At 37.9% G+C, this 19993-nt stretch overlaps 1 protein-coding gene across 5 annotated transcripts in view; it reads left to right on the top strand.

Moving 5' to 3' along the window:
* Positions 1-19993, top strand: part of LOC110024818 (helicase protein MOM1-like) — a 71955-nt gene that overhangs the window by 9004 nt on the left and 42958 nt on the right. For 4 of the 5 annotated variants that reach the window (XM_020724994.1, XM_020724986.1, XM_020725008.1 and 1 more), the window contains exons 5-7: positions 5743-5903; positions 5998-6134; positions 6525-6812. In XM_020724994.1, coding sequence (XP_020580653.1) covers positions 5743-5903; positions 5998-6134; positions 6525-6812 — 586 coding nt within the window. Of the gene's footprint in view, positions 1-5742; positions 5904-5974; positions 6135-6524; positions 6813-19993 lie in introns of those variants that run through there. The other variant, XM_020725001.1, reaches the window with a different exon arrangement.

Genomic DNA, 19993 nt, shown 5'->3' with positions numbered 1-19993 from the left:
TCGTGGGTCACTCGTGCTTTTCTTCAAGTCTTCCGTATGATACACTGCTACTTGTTCTTTTATATAAATGCATGTTTGTTTTGCCTGTTAAATTCTCTATTATACTTTTTTGCTCCTATATGCAATATTAATTTTTGCAGCAGCAGCAAAGACCCCAGGTACACATGTTTATTTTATTTATTGCATTTTCTATTGCCTTTTTTCTCTACAATATGTTTTATTGTTTATTTTCTTTACTACACTCCCATTTTTTTTACCGCGCTGTTATAGTTCTTTTATTCCTGCACTTGCTTATAGAATTCGTAAAACTTTTAGGATATAGCTTGGTTTAGGAGATGCACTGCAGCAAGCCACCGACTTAACAATATTGCACACTCACATATAAGACCTTAAACTTGAAGCCGCTACAACAAGAGGCTCGGAGCAAACTTCGTGGATAGTACGACAAAGATGCAGAGAATGGAGGACGACTTCAGACAACAACCACCACTCAACAGTAAAATAAGATCTACTTCTACTAATTCTTCTTTAGAATTAAATAACATAACCCATAGGATTTTAAGGTGGTTCGTTTGACGTGATGTAAATTCTCATCTTGTCTTTCAGGTTTTTTGACAACTCTATTGTGCAACATAAGTCTTAACACTTTTAGGATTCCAAGGTTGCCGTGCTGTACGACGTAAATCCTCCTAAGGTTATTTGCTTGATCGGGTATCATGCGAGGGTAAGCCCTAAATTATAAAATCAGCAGGATTAAACAATAAATAACTTCACTTCTAAGATATTAAGCCAAACACTAGGATAAATGAGAAGTTACCGAGATTCTCCTCGTATCCGTGATATCCCATATCTTTCACTTCTTTGGACTCCTGAATATAATTGTTCCTATTTTTGAATCATTCACTATTGACTTTCTTACATAAGAATCACTGATTCTTAATCGAGAGTCTTCTTAAATAACTTTGGTCATTTAAGATGTAACTAACTATACGAGCTTGCTCCTTTTGGGAATTTGGAACTCAGGTAAAATAAATTTTATCAAATCTTTATATTAGGTCGGAAAACTTGTCGGTCATATTTACAATGTTTTGCAGATCAAACGGATGTTATGAATTTTGTAGTTTATATAATCGAGCCTTTCGTCAGGTAACATGCTTATTTCTTGGGATTAGGGTATTGCTTGAAAATGGATGCTTGATTATCTAAACTATGAAATATGTGGCATCTGTTTGGTCTCATATTTTTAAAAATTAAAATACTATTTTCCAAATAAAATTGCATTTATTTACATTAAATTAAATTTAAAGCATTTTTTTTTCAAAACTTTTGTCCGACATATCATTTACCATCAAACTTGTAATTCTTTTCTTTTTTCAACCACCTCATTGTTTTATATCTAAATCAATCCGTTGCATATTTTCTTAAACATTCATACTACTATTATTATTTATTTATTTTTTAGAAAATGGAAAGAATTATAAGGGATGGTTATTTGATATTTTTCTTAGGAAGACCAGCAGTTATTCCCAGATCTATTAGAAGAGCATCATTTAAATAATTAGTTTGAGTTGAATTTTTCAAGTAGGATGGAAATGATTTTGAGAAAAAGTATAAACTTTATTATTATGTATATTTGTGTTGTTTTGTATTTATTATTTTATTAAGGTTATTTTAGATTATGTCATTGAGTTGGCAATCTTTTAGTAGTTATTTTTTCTATATATGAAAATAAGTCTTTTTGATTAAAGTGGGATAGTTTGTGACCTGAATACAATTCATATTATGGCCATGTGGCTTGTCTTATTTTTCTGTAATGAGATTTTGAAATTTGATCGAATGTAAAAGTTGAAGAGTTTTTGGAGAGATTCTGTTTTTGTACGGGCACATCTTTACTTTTTTGTGACATCTTTTCATTGTTTTTATATTTTATTTTCTTTGGTTTTTTAGTTTTGTTATTGGTTAATTTGAGATTGTATTTTAGTAAGATCCATCAGAATTTGGATTTTGTTGATAGAGCGGAAGTTTCATCGCGCAGGTGCCATTCAGATCCTTAATTCAAATCGGTAATTTTAAAGAACCATTAATTTTTTACTTTTTAGTTTCCACTAAAAGTAACCTTTAGTTGTTTTAGATTAATAGCAGGCATTTTACATATTTTTGCATGCTTGCTATACTATTTTTTATGTTAAATGTTAGATCTGCATTAGACACTCCAAATATCAAGATGCCACACGTCAATTTTCTACCACAAAAGCAACCTATAAGCAATACGAAATGAACCCCTTTTAAGTAGGAAATATGGGTTTGGTGTAAAGTACTGAATTTTATTTGAAAACTGTAGCTGTTACACTTCATTATCAATTCAAATCTTTTATTGTTGCTATTTTCATTCTTAATCATACCCCAAAAAATTCTTGTTTTGGCTTAAACATTTGTTTCCATTCATGTGTTAATTGTTGGCTTGATTGTGCATATCATATCTATATTTTCTATTTAAAGTATTTTGAATCTATGCCAAGGATATTTAAAATAATTGAATTGTATTATTTTTTTTTCTTAGAGTTATATTAAGTAAGAAGGTTCCCTATACTTGGAGAATGATGCATGTTTTTTTGGGCGTTCCTTGGAATCTTATATTATATTTTGTATTATAAATAAAGGGTTTGTTTAGTGAATAAGAAGCCTATTTCCTCCAACATGGTGAATAAGATGCCTATTTGGTATAAAGTATTGAATTTTATTTGAAAAATGTAGTTGTTACACTTCATTATCAATCTAAATTCTTTATTGTTGCTATTTTCATTTTTAATCTTACCCCATATTTGTTACCTTTCATTTATGTTAGTTTTTGGCTTGATTGTGCATATCATATTTATATTTCTATTTCAAGTATTTTGAATCATATGGCAAGGGTATTTAAAATAATTGAATAGTAGTATTTTTTAAATAATTATATTATGTAATAAGGTTCCATATCTTTGGAGGGTGATGCATGTTTTTTGTGTGTTCTTTGGAATGTTATAGTATATATTGTATTATAAATAAATGGAATGTTTAGTGAATAAAATTCCTATTTTCTCCTCCAACATGGTGTTAGAGCTATGTCACTTTTTTTGCCCTAGTTGCCTTTTTTTTTTTGATTTTGCTGCACTTGATCCACATGCTTTTCCGCTTCTCAGTCGCTCAATTAGGCGATCACCGTACTTGCTCTTCTGCTTAGTATGCTTTCTCACATCCTTTGTCATGCTATCTATGTTGCTTGCAGCTATTGTGCACGCTCGTCCTCACTATCATTCTTTTAATCTTGATAGTCTGCTATTATCAACCGTTTTTCTTCTCCTCTTCTTAATTATCTCTTATCCATCTCCACACTTTATTCTTGTCAAATTCTTTTTTTTACCTTTACATTGGATATTTAGTTGTATCTATTTTATTCATATTTTTTATTGCATGATAAACTTATCTTCTGCTATTTGTTGTATATTTTTGTAGGTATTTTCACACTCAAAAGATATGTGCTATGATCCTCTTGACGTCTATACTCTCTGTTCTGTGTGATTTTTTATAAGACTATAACTTTCTTTTCTCACTCTTTTTTTTAGAACATCTTCATGACCTTTCCCATATTCTCCATAAGCTTCTATGCTTATCTTTATTGTTATTTACTTTCAACAAACTTGATCACCCTTTTAACAATGCCTCATACCATATTGTTAATTGGCACCTCCGTGTATTCAAAAACCTGCTCGACAATCTGTAGCCACTCAATGAAGTCATCCAGATTTATCCTCCCCTCGAAATCCGATAGGCTTACCTTCACTTCTAAGACTCTTTGTCCTCCGTACGTCATTTCGTCCCCCGGCCTCCTCTGATATTGAATCCTAAAGCATCTTCGCTTACTTTCCTCTTCGTTGGAATCATCCATAGGGAAAGTATTCAGGTGTTCCTCCTTCTGTCCTCCTTGAATCTCGCTATCGCAATGGACGATGACCTCTCCATAGGGGACGATGACCTCTCCATAGGTCCTTTCCTCAATTTCTGCAAGTTTTTGTTGAAGGCGGTGGAGTTTCTGCTGTACCTCTTCCATGGTAAGTTCTTGAACATTGTCCGACACTTGTCTCCACGGTGACATGATTAGGGTTTAGGTTTGAGGTGAAATGAGGGGTTTTATAGAGTGGGAAATAAGTTTTTGGTTGTTGATTTAAAAAAAAACACGCAAGGGGAAGAGTTTTTAGGTGGAGATTGAGGTAGGTAGTGGGTGATTTTGGTAACCCTAGAACAGAAGTAGTGTTGGACTAACTCTGACAAAATGATATTGGAGTTAAACCAAAATATAATAGGAAAATCAAATATTATTGTTGAATTCAAATAGAGAGGTACAACCATCAAAAGGAAAATTGAAATTACAACAAACAATGATACACGGCAATAAAATGGGGCTAGATTCAAGGTGGAGGGATATCACCCAGGGCTTGGAAGAGGGAGGGGGGGGGGGGGGGGGGGGGGTGTTCCTTTCCTCGACCCATATTGATTTCTGATCTGAATCACCCCGGCGGCTATGAGGGGCTGCAACAGGGCTAAGAGGAAGTAGAGGAAAGGTTTTGGGCCTGCTGAGATGGGTGGCAGCCAGGCTGGAAGGAGTAGGAAAACATCAGGCTTGCTGTTTTTCTGATTGTGGCGGTGAGGGTAAGAGAGTTGGAATGGCTGGAACAGCGGTGACAAGGCTGGAGGGAAACGGTGTAAGGTTTGGGGCGGCTATGATGGGCTGCAACAGGGCTAAGAGGAAGTGGAGGAAGGGTTTGGAGCCTGCTGAGATGGGTGGCAGCCAGGCTGGAAGGAGGGCTAGCAGCTGTGAGGCTGGGGATTTCAGGAAAAACAGCAATCGAGATGCTGTTCTTGGCAGCTGCAGCAGGGAAGATAATGACTACAGCAAAGGGAGGGATGCGGGGGAAGGGTGGATGAGGATAATCACCACATTGAGAGCGAGATACAACCGGAGCACCACCAGACACTTGACTATATAGCCTTAGAAGGGAAAACGTGAGATGCCAATGGCTGTTCCGAACAAACACAGTCAAAACTAAACCTAAAATGTCAGAAATGCAAATATATAACTCTAGGGTAGCTAGTAGTCGGCCCCTCTATTGGAAAGAGGGGGCATGCCTATGGTAGAGAGTGGTTCGACTCTCCACAAGACTTGGACCTATCAGTCGAGGCTCCTAGGTCGTTCAGTCTACACTCATAGCACTGAATAGGTTAATGAAGTTTATTATTATTTTGTCAAATCTTACTCTTTGTTTCATGTAGGAAGTGCCTAGAAGATCTAAAATTATTTCTTTAATTTTTAAAGCGCATTCTTGGTTGTTGCTGGATCTGTGTCCAGGATTATAGATGAGAGATTAAATCATACTTCAATTTCCTTCCTGAAAATTCTTCTCCCATCACCAATTTATTCAATAGTTGTAGTAGTTTTAGATATTTATTTATTTATTTATTTATTTTTTCTCTTTTTCTGTATGAATTTGTTTGTGCTGACCTGAGGGAGTGGCAATTGTGCATATGAAAGTGGCTGTTTATTTTTTATCTGAAAATGAAATAGCAGTTGAGTTTATGCCTATCTAAGCAATGAAGCTTGATGCACTTTACGGGTTTCTTTGGTGTTTTATGTGTGTTATGTATCACTTTCTTTCTGCATTAATTCTTTAATGGCGACTGATTTTGTTATCTTCCAAATAACCTTAGGTCTTGTTTTGGAAGAGGTTGCAAACGAAGTTATCATGTATCTTGTTTGGATCGGCTGTTGCCAGGTGCTTGGCTGTGTAACTTTTGTGTGAAAAAGAAATTGGAATCAGATGTGTACTCTATTTCTGAAGGAATAGAGTCTGTTTGGGACGTGGACAAAGGTGAGGATCTTTTAACCTCTCTGCTTTGCCAGATTTATGGAGCATCACTTTTTTGAACCATTAATTTCTAGTGTTATGGGGCTTACGGTGTTAGGAGTGCAGAATGGAAAGCGTTACTTTGTGAAATACAAAGGCCTTTCTCATTCCCATAATCGTTGGATTCCAGAAAGCGAGCTGCTTCATGAAGCTCCTTCACTTATAGCCAAATTCAGAAAGAAAGGCCAGAAGGAGGTCATCTCTCTCTCTCTCTATCTCTCTACCCCCACAACCACCCCCACCCCCCTCTCTACCCCCCCAACTATTTTGTGTTTTTGTTTTAGTTATTGACCATGTATTCTGAACACAAAGGGTGATCTCATATATATTTTTTTTGCAACAGCTTGTGGAGAAAGTTATCTTCACATTACATAAAAATACTACTAATATTAACTTTTCTGAAGTAAAATACACCTTTTTATTGCATCTGTTTTGATGTGATTGTGACACTAGAGTGTTACATAACTAAATATCAATGTTTAGGTGTTATACGAGTAAATATGTAAGAATTGTCTGGTATAAATCTAAATCTCTTTATAAATTATTATGATAGCACATTTATTGGTTTGGCTTTATATTAAGCAGGTAACAAAGTGGCGACAAGAATGGACTGAGCCTGAACGTTTGTTGCAGAAAAATTTAGTAGTACTTCCAGAAACTTCTTATGATTGTACATTAGGGCCTTCCACAGAGTCTTCAAATTGCTGCATTGAGTGGTTTGTGAAATGGAAAGGGCTCGAGTATGACCAAGCTACATGGGAGTTGGAAAAGTCGTTACTACTAGGATCGTCTGAGGCTCCAAGGCTGGTGGAAGAATATGAACATCGTCGTGAGCAGGCCAAGAGCTTACATCATCTGTTGAGACGTCAGAAGGTAGGATCAAGTACTTGGAATTCCTCGCGTGACTTTCATTTTTTAAAGGTTTCTTCTGATTAATTTTCCATTTTTCATGTATTTATGACATTGTGAAGGTTATTTTCTTCGTGTAACTATTCGTGTTATGCAGTCTACCAATTTGACAGCAAACCATTTTCCTTCTTTCATTGTTTAATTCTTTGTGATGCAGTAGTAATATTAAGCGGCTATTGGTTAAATACCCTTGGTTGACTTGTACCATGTTTTGATCTAAATATTTTTTTGATTTAGTTCCTTGGAGAGCGCGGTAATAATTAATTCATGATCGAGAAGACTATTTTTTAGGACAATATTTAAAAGCCTTGAATACTTGGTCTATAACCTTGAATAGCGAGCGAAATAACTTCAGTTTGGGAACTCTTTTATGGCTTTTAAAATTTTGAATTTACTTTTGCACAAACTTGACTGTTAAAACAGGAGTTCAATGACAGTAATTTCATGTGTCCTTGATTTGGGTTTTAATTTGCATACACCTCTCTCTCTTCCCTATGTGGGTGTTTGTAAATGAATTTCAATAAGTTTAAATGGGATGTACATCCATGCCACCCACCTAAATTTGGTTATGTTACATATTTAAATGCCACCAAAAATCTCATACAACTTTCTAGACAAACAGCCTGGCTAACTTCCACCAAAGCTTGCAAGTAAGTTTTGCTAAAGTAACCTCTCCTAGTTTCCCATCAAGAAACACCTTATGTCATAGAGTGATTGTCGGCTTAGCATACTGTTTTATTTGTTTAGATTTTTAGTACTTTTTTCATTTTGATACTTATTTCAACCATGATTAGTGAAGGCCAAAGTGGCAGTTATGTAGAAAATATTGATTCCATAAACAAAGTTTGAAGTTGTAGGTGTCAACTTTTGCAAAATAAAATATTCTGTTGCCCTTTTGTTTTGAATCTTACTTCACTGTTTAGTTTTATATTTACTAAATGCACAAATTTTTTTTTCAAAAGCTACTCCTGCCTATTTGATTATGGGTTAATGCTCTAAATGTGAGCAAAATGGTTAAGATTTTTATTCATATATTTACATTGTGCGGTTTAGATGATGGCAATGCCGAACTGTTGCGGGAGCTTACTAGGACACGGTACTGTAGCTGCTATAATACCACATTCTTTTTCCTATTTGATTCTTTTGCCTTGTCTGACCCTTTCTTTTTTAGCACTTTCCTGGTCTATCTCCCTCCACATTTTTTTATTTCTATTCCCTACCCATTTTGTCTATTATTTCTCATTATATATGAGTGCTGTTTGCTTTGGTTTGGGTCGGTTTTTGGTCTTCCAGATTTAAAATTTATGCTAGGACAGCCACCAACATCCATTTTTCCTTTTTGAGGGCTGGATCAGAGGTAAAGGTTGGTGCTCCAGCTATATCTCTCTGCCGAGGTGGTAATTATTTTTCTCTTATTCTTTTCCACATCCTTCCAAATCGCTCCCTGCCATCGTACCTCGATGCAACTGCCCGCTACAACACTCGTATTGTTGTTTTTTTGCAATCTTCATTTTACTAGTCTTCTCCCCTCCCTTCCAGCATTGCTGCCACCCAAACCGCACCTTTCTACTGTTCCCGCCCACCCAATGCGCTGCTGCCGCCCACGATAGCCAGTGAACTCTCATTTTTGCTATTCCACTACTATCAAACCCAACTCCTCGCTGCCGCCATCCAGGACAACAACCATACATGTTGTCTCAGCATTTTGGAACCCTCTTGCTGCCACTAGCAATCCCTTGTTGCCACCACCCCTGCCAGTCATTCCGAACCAATTAGTCGACCTACACCACTATTGGGATACACTTTAGTGGCGTTTGCCTGTGTCGTGTTATTGTCTTTCTCTTTTTAAGTGTGCTGGTTATAATCATCTATTTGCTCAACTAATAATATTTACTGTTCTATTTTGGTTTGAGTTAAGTCCAGTGTCATTTGGTCTCAGAGCTAAGTTAACCCTAGTCTAATTCTAAGGTTTCATAGCATCCTCCCCCACCGAAGCCACCACCACCAAAAAATTTTTTTTCCTATTCCTAAACCTTTGACACACTTCGACCTAACCCTAATTTTTTTTTAAATCAACAACTCCAAACAACTCCAAATTAATTTTTTTAATGCCGTTGATTAATCTCCTAGACCCTCTTTCATCTCTCAAAAACCCGAGAAGAGTTACAACGTGGGATACGCCGATTTCAACGGAGGCTTGCGGACATTGATGATGAAATCCAGGGGGAGATTACACTCAACCGGGATCGAGAAAGTTGAAGAAGTGAAAAAAACAAGAATTTTTACCCCTTCCGTAGGGAGGATATCTGTGATGAAGAATAAAACCCAGACGTTTCAACTCTAGTCATGCCACCAAGGAGATACATGCCCGAACTTACTTGGAAATAGATACAACGAAAGATCTGTCAGCTTCAGCGGGGGCTTGCGGACAGTAAGGATGAAACCCAGAAGTAGATTCCGCTCAATTTGGATTGGGCAAGCTGAAGAGGAGAAAGAGATGAGAATTTCAACCCCTTCCATAGGGAGGATTTCAAAAATGAAGAAATGCCAAGACATTTCAGAATCTAGTGTTAGAGGAGGCCGAGAGAAGAGTCAACATATGGAGAATGAGAAAATCTGAAGATGAAGCAAGAGATCCAACGCCAGTTCCTACGAACTTAATATAGATAGAAGGTTTAGACTCTAGCTTTATATGTGGAGAAATCATATCACCGGACAACCACCATGTCTTACAGGCATAGCTCAACCGCAGAGTCTTACATCCATATTACACTTAGGCAACACCTAAGATGACTCCGTCAGAGGAAAGGTTGATTCAGAGCGGAGAACAGGTGGAACTAATTCGCATCCCTAAATCTGTCAAAGCCAGGAAGTGTTCAAGTGCCACAAATTTGAGCATGTTGAATCAGACAACACAATCAGAGGATTATCTGTTTCACCGAGCAGGACGCTCTTGAAAAGGTGGGTAATGATAGAGTAGATACTGAAGACGATGATGACACAAATGAGGAGGAACAACTTCTAGTTGAGGAGGAAATGTTGCACATAGTTCCAGCTGATCCCGTGGGAGTGAGTTGAGCTGACTACAATCTTGAGTTCATGGAACTGACACCAGGGCCTGACAAGCTTAGGTAACAGAACTCAGGACCATTCAGATTTATGGACTCTCATTCCCGAGTTTCCTATACTTAGGAGGTCCAACACGTCATAATTGGGGCTTTTTTGTCCCATGTCAGAAATATTACATAGAGTTATTCAGTTGTTAGATTCAGTTCAACATGTTACGTATCATCTGATGTTCAAACAGGAGGATGAACCCATCATTAAAGTTTTCTTAAGAGCTTGATGGGGAAGGGAATTTTTCAATGAGATCCATGTCCTATCAATGAAAGAGATGTCTCTCCTGAGTGACTGCTAGAGAGAGTGGCGCAGCCTGCTACAGATTTCATCCCAGAGTTAATTTCACCTCATATACTTGTTTAGCATCTACGTTCCGCTGAGTACGAGAAGGGGAAGTAGGCTTCAAACTTAAGGGCTCGAGAGTTAGATTGTGAAAACTAACATATCTATGCAGCTCTAGCTTAGGATATGGCCAAAAATGTTGCATATTTATTATATCAAGACGAGCTGTGGAATGACAATGCCTATAAGATTGATTTGCCAAGAGATTACATGTTTTCGCTGCGATCAATATTGCGGACCTAACTGCATACTACAAGGACCTCGAAGCTTCGACAAATGAAGTCAAAGCTTCCCCAATCCCGAGAGATTGACACGGGGAATTACCGGGATGCTGTATTGTAGCTGCTACAACATTACTGTTCCTTTTTTTCTATTTGATGTCTTGTCTTGTCTAGCCCTTCCTTCTCTAGCACTTTTTTTTTGTCTACCTCATTCCTTTTCCAACACATTTCTATTTCTATTCCTTACCCATTCTATCTACTATTTCTCATTATATATAGGTGATGTTTGCTGGTTAGGGTCAGTTTTTGGTCTTCTAGATTTTGGGTTTTTGTCACGACTAGCCAGTGACGTCCATTTTTCCCGTCGAGGCCTATATTTGAGGGTTTGAATTGTGCTCCGGTTGTATCTCTCTCCCTAGACGACGATTATCTATCTCCTATTCCCTTCCGCACCCTTTCACATCACTCCCTATTGCAGTACCGCACTGTAGCAGCGTGCAACAACACTCTTATTGCTGTTTTCTGCAGTCTTCAGTCTACTAGCCGCCTCCCCTCCCTTCCAGCATTGCCGCCGCCCAAACCTCACCTTCTATTCCAACACATCCACCGTGTTGTTGCCTCCTAAGACAACCAGGGAACACCTTCTTCCTGTTGTTACGCCACTATCCACCCCAACTCTATGCTGACGCCCGCAACAACAGTCGTATTGTTGTTTTCTGCAGTTTTCAATTTACTAGATGCCTCCCCATCCCTTCCAGCATTGCTGCCGCCCAAACCTCGCTTGCCTTCTATTCCAACCCACCAGCTGTGCTGTTGCCTCCAAGGACAGTCAGAGAACCCCTTTTTCCTGTTGTTCCACCACTATCCAACCCAACTCCTCACTGCCACCATTCAGGAGAACAACCATACTTGTTGTTACTGTATTTTCACATCCCCTCACTGCCACTAGTATTCCCTTGCTGCCACCACCCCTGCCGGTCATTTCGATCTACTTAGTCGGCCTACACCACCCTTGAGATACACTTCAGTGGTGTTTGCTTTTATCGTGCGATTGTGTTTCTTCTTTCAAGTGTGTTGGCTGTAACCGTTTATTTGTTTCCAGTAATAATATTTGTTGTTCTATTTTGATTTGCGTTAACTCCGGTTTACCTTTTCTCTTACTATGAGAAAAAAAGGGAAATTTATACTCGCTGACTATTAAAACTGTTAATCAACATGTTTCTAATCATAATGTATATTACTTTTCTCAGCGCGTCTTAATTAGTTACAACATCCCTTGAACTTTTGTAGATAGATGTATGCATGAATTTTTTTTCTGGAGAATATTATTTAGTTGCATATTCCATTCCAGTGAAAAAATGTACGCTGGTTTTCTAGTCCTGGCCTTATTATGGATGTAAATTTTGTTTGGCTTCGAGAATTAAAGACTACTGTAGAAAATTAACCAATGAAAATCAACAACTCGATATTAATTTTTTTAAAGTGAAAGGTGTAATTTGGACGTTCTGTCAGAAATTTTGACATGGTTCCCAAAGCAAACTGTGGAATGCGTGCTGCATGCAAGCTAGAACGATAGTTTTCACTTTACTAAATGAAGTCATAATTTTTGAACGCGAAAGCCAGCGTAGATTAGCTTGTACGTTCCTTCATCCTCAATATTGCGTCCTTGTTTTCTTTAATGCTTAACGTTCCTGCATTAGGTCTGGCTTGTGGTGAACATTGTTGATTCAATATAGCCTACATATATCAAGAATGGTCATGCCAACATTTATATATGTGGGTTTTGAAATTTGACTTGGGATTTGTATGAAGAATATGATATTTGGGTAAAAAATTTGACAAATATTAAACATTTAGCTGGTTTAATCCTTGTTCATGGTTTAGTTTCTAGGTTTAATTATGTTGACTGCATAATTTGTAATATTATTTGATACATTGATAATTATAAAAATGGATAAAAATTCAAAATTAAGAAGTGATAAAGAAAACATCAAACTTTATCATTGTAGTTGGTGAATTACTTCGAAGTAGCTAGAGTTGCCACTCTTATGGTGTCCTCAATAAACATAGCTAGATCCCTTGCGTGAGGTTAGTTTGGCCCAATAGGGCTTGTTTGGATTGGAAGTTTTGGGGAGGCGTGGATGCATAAAAATGCAATTATGCTGGTAAAAAACTAGTTGTTGTCAATTGTGTTTGGTTATTCTATAAGAGACTGGTGCCGTTGCCCTTATTGATACACACTAGATTGATGTAATTCAATTAAGTGTGAAAGCTCTGCTCAATGCTTCCCTTTTCAACTATATTGGAATTATTAGTGCTGAGGATAATGATGGGATTAAGGAGGAAGAGTGAGGATAAAATCTTTGTGGCTAATCATCTTGCATGATGTTTGTGATAATAAAAAAGATGAATCTTGTTAGGATTTAAAGGAACAGTGTACTGTCTTTTCTAGGGTTTCTAAGATGACTCTTGCGTGTTATTTTGGTTTTAAGAGTTTTGAGCTTAAGTTTCAGGGTTAGAGATTAAAACGTGCTGACATAAAAAAGGATTATCCAGTTGCATACCTTATGATGGGCATCGAATATGGTTGTTTGGTTATTACATTTACTGCACTGCTGGCTAGAAAAAGCTCTGGTAAACGTACCATTGTCTGTTCCTCCATGGAGCAGCCATTGATTGTACCTTTGCTTCAGATGAGAGAAACCTTTCATATATCAATGTTTGAATTTATCCTTTTGCTAAACTTGTTTTTTTTTTTTAGTTTGTGTTGAAAGTTTTCAAACCTCTCTTGCTCTAAGTTCCAGGAGAAGAGTCATTTGCTAGAGATTGCATGAATGGGGTTATTTGTTTGGGTTTTAAGAAGATTGATCATCTTCTCATAATTTGTCTTGAGCTTTTTTATGTCCGCTATCACATGCTTAGAAAAATAGATATTTTTTGAAGCTCTTAATTGGCCTTAGAACAATTGTTGTGTTGTCTTTATAACTGTTTTCAGCTGTTACTCTGTCTTGTTTAGTTTAGATCAAAATAGGTGTTAAACTCCATTATAATTAGTGGATGCATGTAGTTAAGTTGGCTTTCTATCATTGCTAAGCATTTAGAGGAGAAAGCAGTGCCTCAAAAATAAAGAAATTGGTAATGTTTGGGTTGGAAAGCATGGCTTGCCTTCATTGTTTTGGTAGGAAGCTTTGGATTTCATTAAATCCAATTTTCCAATGCGTATCATGCAATTTCTAATGAATTTTCATTGTAAGGTGGGTTCTCATCAACTTGAAGGATTGTTAGCTTTGAAAATTCTTAGCTGGCTTTAATTTTTGAGTGATTTTAGGTTAATTTTCAGTAGACAGATTATATATTGGGAGTACTATATAAGGAAAATTAGAGGTCTTGAATTCATTGCTTACAAGGAAATATCTCTCCCACATATTGATATTTAAAAAATAGAGAGGAAAGAACCCACAGATTGCTCACTTACCATCAATCAACCTTCTCTAACTGGATCAAAAGCTGTGATAACAAGGGTGATTTTTTTTATTTAATATTGTAATTATTTTTTATATTATATTATATATATATATATTGTATAAATAGCTATTGAAATAATGAACAATCTAATTTTCCTCGTCACTTTGTCTTTCTATATGGTTTCATAGTGAGCTTAGGGTCATATTTTCCAACATTTATTCTTTATCTCCTCGATATGTCAAGTTTTTTTTTTTTTTTTTTTATTTCCTCTCCAAGGGGTCAACGCAACGATAATGGATGGTTAAAATCAAACTAATGAACATTTTTAGGGATTGCCTCATCTTGATGAAATGGAATCAATAATTTGATGTGAATTTGACTCATAAAAATTTTCCTAAATGAAAGAAAAATTCATCATCTTATGCATTCTCCTCCAATACGAAAAAAGAAAATTCATCATCTTATAGCATGTCAGTGTCACGCCCCTCCCTCTTCAAGGAATTGGCAAAACAAAACTCTAGAAGAGTTATGCATGGCAAGAACCTTCTAGAGCCAAGAAGATGGAAGAGAGTTCCGCACAACTCTAGAAACTTCTATCCAATTCTAGAGGTCAAAGGAAGACAATATTCCATGAAGAATTCAAGGATGAAGCATGGAGACTTTAAGAAGAATCTAGAAAGATCTACTCTTCTTTTTAAGAGTGTTTGGTGCTCACAAGTCCAGACGTTGTGAGGATTAGGTTGATTTGGTGTTGAGGAAGAGCGCTAAAGCCCCACGGCTGACTTTAGGAAAGTTTGTCCGTAACAGTTAGTATCAGAGCCTTGGTTCGAAGGAAAGACAAAGAGTGTCAAGGAGCACATGATGGAGTTGAAAGCCACTAATGTGGAGTCGTCTCAAGGGTGAGGTTGCCAGGAGCAAAGAGATCCCGTTGCACCCAAGTCACATGGGAGGTCTAAGGAGATCATGGATGGCTTTGATTCACGCCTTGCTTGGATGGAGGAGACAATGAATGACATGAAGGGTCAAATAGAGGATCTTCGCCAAAAGGGTTGATGGACTCGAGGAGGAAGACATCATCATCCATTCAACAATCAGAGATATGTTGCTCCAACTTGAGGAGATGATGGACCATATGGCTAAGTTGCAGGAGGATTTGTTGGAGAAGCTTCAAGAGGTGTGAAGAGCCAATGAGGAGGTGATGAGCGACATGCGTGGTAGCTTGGAGGAGATGCGTGGTAGCTTGGAGGAGATGCGTGGAGACATTTCCTGTGCAAGTGGGCACTAGCGACATCCACAAGCCATCCCACTTTCGAAGCCAAGATGATTGAAGTTCCACAACCTATAATTTTTGGAGGGGTTCGCAATGCGAAGGAAGTAGACAACTTCCTATGGGGACTAGAACAATACTTTGGAGCCATGGGGATTGCCGATGAAGATGCAGAAATACAAATTCTCTCTTTATCTCTCGGACATCGCTATGCTTTGGTGGAGAAGAAGAAAAAAAGATGTAGAGAACGGTTTATGCTCCATGACCACTTTCAGTGATTTCAAGAGAGAACTAAAGAGACAGTTCTATCTCGAGAATGCCGGCAGGCGCGAGCCCGACTGCCAAGGCTTAAACAAGAGGATTTGATTCGAGACTAGATCAAAGAGTTTACAAACTTGATTCTTAAAATCACAGAAATGTCAGACATGGATGCTCTTTTTAACTTCATGGATGGGCTCTAATATTGGGCAAAGACCGAGCTTAGGAAGCGAGGAGTGCAAGATCTTGCCACTGCCATCGCGGTTGTTGAAACTTGGTTGATTATTCAATGGGGTCTAGAAAGCCTTGTCGGCCGTCTTTTTTTGAAAATCATTTAAATTTAATTATATATATATATATATAATGATTATAATTTTATAAAATAATATTTTAATTTTTAAAAAGTGAGCGAATGGATTTCACACATTTGATAGTTTAGATGACTGAGCGCGATGCCATAAGTAATACACTATCCCGAATGATATGCATATAACTTGTTGGTAGACTTAACCACCTAAATTAAAAGATTTGTGACGTTCGTTTGGTTTGCGAAATCTTTTTTATAAGCCGACAAGTTCCCCTATTTAATACGGGAGATTAAATACGATTTATATTAAGCTGGGTTCTTAAGTTTTCTATAGAGGCAAATCCCTATAATTAATTACATTTTAAATGACCGAAACCATCTAAGAAGACTCTCAATTAAGATAAGCAGCTCTGTCTTCAAGACTTCAAAGTTTAGGTTTCCAAGGTTAAATACGAGGAAATCAAATGGTAAGACTCAAAATAGGAACAATTATTTTCAGGAGTCAATCGAGTGAAAGGTAGTGTAAGTCACAGATCTGGGTGGAACCCTGGTAACTTCTCAACTATCCTACGATTGAACCTTAACTCTGAGGAGACATTTTACACCTCGTTCTTGTGGTCTCGATCACCACTCTCCGTCCGTTTGCTTCCACGCTCCACTTTTTGGAAAAAAACTACTGTAAGCTCTCTAATATATCGATTATAGGTTTGGGGTTGTGTTGTGGTTATTGGGTCAGTGGCTCACTATAAGGTACCTCCTAAACCGGTTGTCTTGTCCTCTATCCTAAAAGGTCTCTGCAAGTCTATAGAAACAACATGATTAATAATAAGAGGAAACATGCTACGCAGCGTGATAAACAATAAACATTAATGTCACAAGCATGAATTGTATATATATGTAGTAAAGTGTGCAGTAAAGAAAGTGAAACGCTGTAAACATAAAACAAATCTGTATACCTGACGAGCCTGCTGCATCTCTAAATGGGATCAGTGTCGCAGGTATAAATAAACGAGTATAAAGTAAAGAATTTAAGAAATGTGTAAGCATGAATTTATATAAACAAGAATGAATAGCGAACATCCCCTGAAAAACTCAAGAAAAACGACAAATGACCCATGATAACTCGAAGAAAACCCTCGAAAACACGAGAAAAATCCGGAGAAAATGACGAATGGTCTACAAGGATCCCAATAAAATCGTAGGACAAAAACAAAATATCCGAAGAAAGAAAGAAAACCGTAAGTATTTGGGTCGGACTAGACTCAGATTTAAATAATCTCGAGGGACTCTGAAGGCAACTATCGGTCACCCGTATGTATAAAATCCGATTTTCAACTAGAAATGTTTCCTACAATATCAATTTAGGAGGGTGCTCCTTAGCCCCGTATCGGTGATTGACTAGTGAACAATCAAATTATATTACTTAGAATTTATATTTTGGCATGCATATGGGTTCCATGCATATAAGAGAAAATAATATCTATTTTTGTAGTCAAAATACTTTTGTAAATATCGTATCGTATTTGTTCTTATCATTTTTATAAAATATGATTGTCCACATCGTATTTGTTCTTATTATTTTTATAAAATATGATTGTCCACAAGTCGATCGCACCGTCGGACTAGGATCACCAACGACCTAAGAAGGCAAGGGTGTTCTCCTAGTCTTGTGTCGGTGAATAATATTGCCATCCTATATTTCATCGGGTCCCAGGATTGTGTCCTGATGTCGTAGGATGAAATATTATTTCGCTCTACCACTGAATGTTTTTATCATTAAGGCCTAAAACCCCCAAAAGACCGTCAAACTTACGATTCTTGATGGTTTCATATATAGTCGTAGTTATACATGCGCGCTTATGTTTCGTACATAAGCGCTTAAAGCCCAAACCAATAAGTAAGGAAAGTCATCCAAAAAGCAAGAAAAAAAAGGAAGACAGACCCGCTTCCAAAACCAGTCTAGAAAGCAAAGCCAAAGCGCAGGAGGGTTAGCCTCAAACATATACCCGATGAGACTCCTCGAATGAGCAATGAGATGACACACTTCCCGATGTTAGCCCGAAACACCCCTTAAAGTCACATTTTAGAAAACTCCAAGTTGTTCTCGTACTTTTCCTAAATACTAAAAGGATCTCTTTTTTTATATTGAAATCAATCCAGCCCAGAGTATTGGGCTTTGTACCATCTCCGAACATTTAATAGCTCATTCCTCGAAAAGGAACATCCGAACTCTCCCAAACATAAGAATTAAAATATTTCAATTCACCAATTCCACCTTAAACTAAAAGCTTTCATGAGAGGCATAAACCCAACACAATAGAAAGGAATCCAAACAAGCATTCTCGGGTAGAGCCAGTGAGGAAGCCACCCAGCCAACACAAAAAAAAGGAATCCATCCAGATGCTCTAGGGAAGGGGCGGTCAGGACAAACAACCACAACGAGTGCCTGCAGCTAAGGGCAACAGGGGACAACTGAGCAAGACAAAAGAAACCCAACAGGGATGCCCTCGGGTAAGAGCAATAGCCCTCACGACCAATTGACAAGTGTTTATAGCCAGGGACAGAAGAGAACAACCAACAAACACAAAATAAAAACAGTTGGGATGCTCACGGGCAAGGGGGCAAACCAACACAATCACAACAGATGCTCATAGCCAAGCATAACATCGAACAACCAAACAACACAATAGAAAACCGAGCTAGGATGTTCACTGGCAGGGGAGCAGACCAACACAATCATAACAGATGCTCACAGCCAGGGATAACAACGAACAACCAAACAACACAAAAGAAAACCGAGCTGGAATGCTCACAGGCAGGGGAGCAATCCGACGCAATAACAACAAATACTCACAGCCAAGGATAGCACCAAACAACCAAACAACACAAATGAAAACGATAGGGATGTTTTTGGGTAAGGGCAACAGTCAACACCAGTAGGGAACCCATATTGCAAGCTCCAGGCGGGAGCTGCGAAACACCACTAAAACAAACACGGGAAGAGGCACAATAAAATCCCTCAATTGATCTAACAGGGGAAAGGGGGGCAACATGACAGCAACCCGAACTCACGAGGAAAGCCCAACAAGGTTCTCAAGTGGAACTAGTAATCAAGAAGAAATACATCAAAGCACCAACAATTCCACCATAGGTATAAACATCCTCATATGATTTAAATAGGAAGGGCAACAGAGAGGCAGCGAACAAAGCCCCAAAGCCAAACCTCCAAAAGCCCCAAAATTAAATAAAAGCCACTTGAATATGCTTCGAACAGAAGGGGGGCAACAAAGAAGCACAAAACAAAACCCCCAAAGTAAAATTTCCAAAAGCCTCAATGTTAAACCAACAGAGCAAGGAAAACTGCAGCCCGGAAGACTAAAATAACCCTCAAACTTCGATGCACATGTATAGATGTGATAGGAACACAAGAAGAAAAATTGCACATGCGTAAGAACTGAACCATGCTTTTCTAATAAGTCCACATTCCCAACTAAATATCATAGAACATTTAAAACAGGCCCAACAGAGCAACATTTAAACTAAAGTCAACTAAAAATCCAACAGCTAGTCGTGATTCCAGCATTAAATACCAGCCAAACAAATAAAAATCCAACAACTAACAATGATTCCAACATTAAATACCAGCCAAGACAAAATAAACCACCCTTTGCATGCATCCTCCTTTTTTATAGAGGAGAAATCTACGCACAACCCCTGTCGAACAGAGAAAGAAAGCAGAGAAGATGAAAATGGGTACCTCACTTGAGCCTTTGCAAACAAAAAAAGAGTATTAGAAGGCTTCCCAAACACCAGGCTCGCTAGCACGAGGGACAAATCCGACAGTCTCCCCCCAAATTCTCAGTTCGTAACCTCATAGCAAGAAGACCCCTCCCCCCTAGCTTTTATAGGCACAGAAGAAGGAAAGAAGAGCTCGCGAGACTTACCTTGGCAAAGCAACCCCCAACAGAAAAACGACCACACCGCAACAGGGCTATGGAGGGAGGAGCTATCGGGAAGGAGGAAGATTGCCACATTCATGACTCAGGAACAAACACACAGAGTCAACCTACCGCGAATTGGTTCCCGCTCAACGAGACAAAGCAAAAGATACTTTGGGAAGCCGCAACTCGGGCAGAGGATGTCCAGAGAGACGAGGTCAACTCGC

The sequence above is a fragment of the Phalaenopsis equestris genome, unplaced genomic scaffold (assembly GCF_001263595.1).
Source record: "Phalaenopsis equestris unplaced genomic scaffold, ASM126359v1 Scaffold000002, whole genome shotgun sequence".
NCBI lineage: Eukaryota > Viridiplantae > Streptophyta > Magnoliopsida > Asparagales > Orchidaceae > Phalaenopsis > Phalaenopsis equestris.
Note: the sequence above shows the minus strand (reverse complement) of the source record. Positions and strands in the feature narration are given on the sequence as shown.